Here is a 4,783-nt window from a genome sequence, read left to right on the forward strand (position 1 = left end):
CCAACATCCAGGGTTCAAACCCTGCACTGGCCAGCTGCCCCCCCCCCCCCCAAAAAAAAGATTTTAAATCTTGGGAAGACCCCCTCATCTTTTTTCCCAAAAGGAGCCACAATATATAAAAAATTCAATAACAATTTAAATCTTTAGTTAGGCAGGGGAAAAAACATACTTGCCAGAATCCCCAAAGCACCTCAATGGAACATGTTCCAGTGCCAGGAGCATCACGTGGAAGCCGGTCTAAGCCAGCTTCTCCCTACGCAGGCTCTCCTGTGGGAGACTGCCCTGCCTCTTCCTGCACACTCTGGTGACGAGGGGCTCACCACCTCATTAGGCAGCCTATCCCACAATGAGACAGGTCTGACTCTGAGTTCTCTGTACGCTGAGCAAAACTCTGCCTCTGAAGATCTGGCCTGTCCTCCAGAGCCCTAGAACCCAACGAGCCCCAAAACAATATTTTAGAGGTATACACATAGCCCCGGTTCTCCCTGAGGCTTCTCCAGGCCAACCCCAGGTCCTCAGGAGCTGTTTCTCACAAAATCTTGTCTTTCTTCTAGATGTCACCTGGCCATCACAGTGCCTAGTCCTTGTTGAAGAGCCAGGAGGCCACTGTTAAGTGCGTGGTTGCAGCCCTGGCAGTCTGGAGCCTGGTGAACACACAGGCAGGAGGAGACAGGAACTGCCTGTGTCCTTGGGCTGGACCTCTCTGGAAGCTGCTCAAATGAATTGGGAGATCACTGGGGGTGATCTGCTGCCACCCAAGGCCAAAAGGCCTCCTGTGTTAGTTGGCCCTCCCCCTCTCCTGACAGCTGTGGCTGCCCTCCCCTTGCCTCTCTGTCAGGGAAGGATACTGTACTCGTGCAGGATAAGCTGCACCAGCTTTTCTGAGCACTGGGTCAGCATGACTGTTGAGTTAAAGGAGATGCCGCCACCTTTCTTGGGCTGGAGGAGGAGACAGGGAAAGGGAGAGCTGCTGACAAAGGGGCAACAGCAGTGGTCCCATGGCCTCAGTTGCGGGCCAGTGCAATCCCAACCTGCCATGCCCTGGCCCGTGGGCCAAGAGGGGCCTCACCTTGAAGTAGATGTTGGGCTTGTGCTTGTTGAGGCGGATGCCCACTGACTCCAGCTCCTTCTCCAGCAGAGACCTAGGCAGAGTGCCCCATGAGCCTTTCTAAGGCTGCCCAGAAGCATGACGTGCAGCTTCCCCTGTCCACCCAGAAGGACCAAACTCCCTCCTCTGTCCCGTTCCCCAGCAACCTAGGGAGTATCTCCTCCCACCACCCCAAAGCTGCAGGGAGTTCTATTCCCCACCATATCTGGCTCACAGCCAACATGCAGAGGCAGGCCTGGTGTGCCCCTCAGCTGGCAGGGTGTGGGGAGAATGAGGCTTCTGCTGCCTGGGGCTGGGCTCCTGGTGGATTCTGGGCAGTGACCGGGGTACCTGGGCCTGTGAGGGCAGGAGCCAGAGCCAGGCCACCCTCCTTAGCCCCAGCCCCAAGACACCCCTGTGCTGGCTGGACACAGACTCAAGGAGAGGACATCCCAGGCTGGGTTGCATTGGGGTTAGCCTGTGAAAAGTCCTGCCCCTACTGCTACATGCGAGAGGAACAAATAACCATCAAACTGGCCCACCATGAGCTCAGGGACACATCTGCCCTCCCCAGACATGTCAGCCTGCCCCTGTGCCCCACCCTGCAGACCTCTGCACTTCTCCCTTGGTGGCGTCCAACATCATTATGACAACATCGGCCGTGCGTGCCACAGCGATCACCTGCCGGCCACGGCCTTTCCCTGGACAGGTAGAAGGGATACGGTTACATCTTGGCAAGGAAAAGTGACACAGGCAGGACCCATATGACCTGCACCCAGCCCATGGTGCCGTGGACACCTGTCCTTTACAGAACCCCACAGTCTCAGCCACATGCCACCCCTAGGCTGTGATTTCCTTCACATTTTTCTTTAATCCACATGCTATTTTATTCTTGGAGACTTATTTCAGAAGGAAATCCACCATCACCACCTCAAGTGGAACAAGATAATAATGGCCACCATCCCTCCCCGGCTATGTGTCAGGCCACGGGCCAAATGCTTCATGAACATTTCCTCACTTAATACTCAAAGCTATGCTGTAAATTGAGTATTATTATGCCCATTTTACAGATAAGGAAACTGAGGCTTGGCTTACACATACCCAATCGCTTGCACAAGATAACAAAGCTAGTGTGCTGCCAGCATTTGAACTTGAGCCTGTCTTTTTTGAAAAACAGGCTAACAGAACCAGGAATCCAGGGTGATTTCCATGACAACCACACCCAATTTCAACAATCAGTGACAGAGCTCCAGTTGCCTCTCACCCACCTGTCCCCGCCTCTCACCTTGTGCTGCACCTTCAATAATTCCGGGAAGATCCAGGAGCTGGATATTGGCACCTTTGTACTAGGACACAGAAAAGAAGGGTGAGGCACAGCTAGGCCGCTGCTGGGAAGGGCCTGTCTCGATGGGGGACACCTATAGTGGTGCCACAGCTCAGGGGCTGTGGGAAACTCTCGTGACAACCCATGACCTCGTCACCACCCCAGCCCAGTGCAGACCACAAGCCTATGAGCTGAGGAGCCACCTGGGGAGGGCTTTTGAGATCTTCCATTCCCATAACACTCAATGCTGCTGGTAATAGCTCCTCACAAATAAATCAGTTCACCATGAGAGACTCGAAGCCACAGCACCTGGCTGGCCAAGGCACACACAGCCTGAGGCTCTGAAGCTTTACGCAGAAAGGATGCAGCCAACAGGCTATGAGTGACAGAGCTGGGGTGGTGGGGGAGTGGAGCACAAAGGGCATTAGGCAGAGCTGCCACATGCTGGCCTCCTGTAATGCGTCAGGACTCCAGGCCCGGCTGGGCATCTCCGGAGGATCCCCATAAGTGCCAGTGCTTGAGAGCAAAGCACTCAGTCCAGAGCCTACCCCCGCACAGGGATGCCCACCCACAGACCCCTGCATGCACACAGTGCAAGCACAAGCACACCCTTTGCCCCTTCTGGGGCCAGCAACCCCCTTACTTCAATGACCCCAGGGATGCACGTCAACGTGGTGAACTCGTAGGATGCAGCTTCGCTGGCTGTGGAGGTCATCAGACTCAAGAAGGTGGACTAGGAGAAAAAGGACATCACTGCACTGAGGAATCGTGTCCCAGCCTCCTGGGAGGGTCCCCATGGGGCTGGGAGCCTGCTGGGTGCCGGCAGCAGGAAGGGCCCTCACAAGAACAGGAGTACCTCCAAGACGTGGGTGGGTGTGAAGAGAACTGCCCAGCTGAGAGGGTTGCCTCTGGCCCTAACTGGGAGGGGTTGGGCACCAGAGACCTTACATTCCTCAGAGGCCTCAGGCCTGTCTTGGGTGGACGTAGGGACCTGGTTTCTAAGGGCTTCCCCACATAAATCAGGAGACCTTTCCTAGCCCCACACAACTCTCCAGAAGCTTCTGGCTCCAGAGAACTTTGAGTAGGCGATGGCCCCATAGCACTCCTGAAACCAGTACCAGAACGTGCCATCCACCCAGGGAGGACGTGAGATGTGCGAGGAGATGTGGGAGAGAGGAGCTGCGGTGGTGGTGGTGGTGGGGCAGGGTAGGGAGGAGGGAGCTGCAAAAGGATGGGTGTGACCACTCGGGTTCCCTGTAGCCGAGAGCTGGAGAGGCCTGGCTCTGGATCCCGCCGTGCTGGGAGACCCTGGATAACAAAGTCCATCCTCTGAGCTTCAGGGTCCTCACATGTAGAATGAACACCAGCCCTGTCCCTGCCTCACAGGACTCTCCGAGATTAAGGAGATAAGGCCCAGATGCACCTAGCTTGGAACTCAGTAACATCTCAGTGATGGATGCTGCAGCCAACAGGCCCAGAAAGGCAGTGGACAGAGCCAGAAAGAAAAGAAACCCAGACACATGTCTCCCACCCCTCCTAATCAGCAAGACCCTGAGAACAAGACACCCAAGACTCAGTTGCCATGGTGCTGGCCTCCTTGCTGGCAGGCAGGAAGGCTGGGGCACATCTCCCTTACGTACCCTCAGATCTCTGAAACCCACAATGGGGCTCTGAAGAACAGACTGAGTCCTCAAATCTAGAATCTCTAAGCCTCGGGGACCTCCCAGAAACTCAAGTTAAGAGGAAAAACTGGTGGGGTAGACAGTAAGAACAGACAGGTATGGATAGACAGGGTGGCCCCGGGAGTAATGGCTGCCGAGACACTGGAGGCCAACCTTGGGAACACCTCCTGATCCTGTCTGACCTCTGTGAGTGACAGGCCTGGGACCTCCCACAGTAGGAGAACCTGTATTGCCAACAGAACAGGTGGGATCTGCCACAAGGCGCAGATCCCACAGGGCATGGCCCTTGGTAACTATAGTGCTTCTATCAATCCCACTCTCTCTTGCTTGCTGATACACATACCCATTACACAGGCAGAGGAGAAAACAAAACAAAACAAAACACTGCCCGGCCTGCAGCAAGCACTCAAGANCCAGCACCTTGTCCAAGCACCCTGGTCATTGCTCATTTGGTCTTTATTTTAGTACCTCTTTGCTGGCCTCACCACTTCCACCCTGGCCCAGCTTTAGCCTGTTACCTGTACAACAGCCAGAGCGATGATGTTAAAAAGTAAGTCAGTGCCACGATCTTGGTTTCTAACACGACTCTCTAATAGAAGGAAACAGAGCTCCTTGGAGAAAGGCTGATTCTAGGCTGGGGAACAGATTAAGCATCTTGCAGTGTCAGGGGCAGGAAGTGATGGAAAAACG

The 4,783-nt window shown here is 54.8% G+C and overlaps 1 protein-coding gene across 4 annotated transcripts in view; it reads right to left on the minus strand.

Moving 5' to 3' along the window:
* Positions 1-4,783, minus strand: part of DRG2 (developmentally regulated GTP binding protein 2) — a 19,019-nt gene that overhangs the window by 8,969 nt on the left and 5,267 nt on the right. For all 4 annotated transcript variants that reach the window (XM_008566224.1, XM_008566223.1, XM_008566222.1 and 1 more), the window contains exons 3-7: positions 3,055-3,144; positions 2,373-2,433; positions 1,698-1,788; positions 1,070-1,142; positions 849-939 (exon numbers count right to left, since the gene is read on the minus strand). In XM_008566224.1, coding sequence (XP_008564446.1) covers positions 849-939; positions 1,070-1,142; positions 1,698-1,788; positions 2,373-2,433; positions 3,055-3,144 — 406 coding nt within the window. The remainder of the gene's footprint in view (positions 1-848; positions 940-1,069; positions 1,143-1,697; positions 1,789-2,372; positions 2,434-3,054; positions 3,145-4,783) is intronic.

Source organism: Galeopterus variegatus, unplaced genomic scaffold (assembly GCF_000696425.1).
Source record: "Galeopterus variegatus unplaced genomic scaffold, G_variegatus-3.0.2 Scaffold229, whole genome shotgun sequence".
Taxonomy (NCBI): Eukaryota; Metazoa; Chordata; class Mammalia; order Dermoptera; family Cynocephalidae; genus Galeopterus; species Galeopterus variegatus.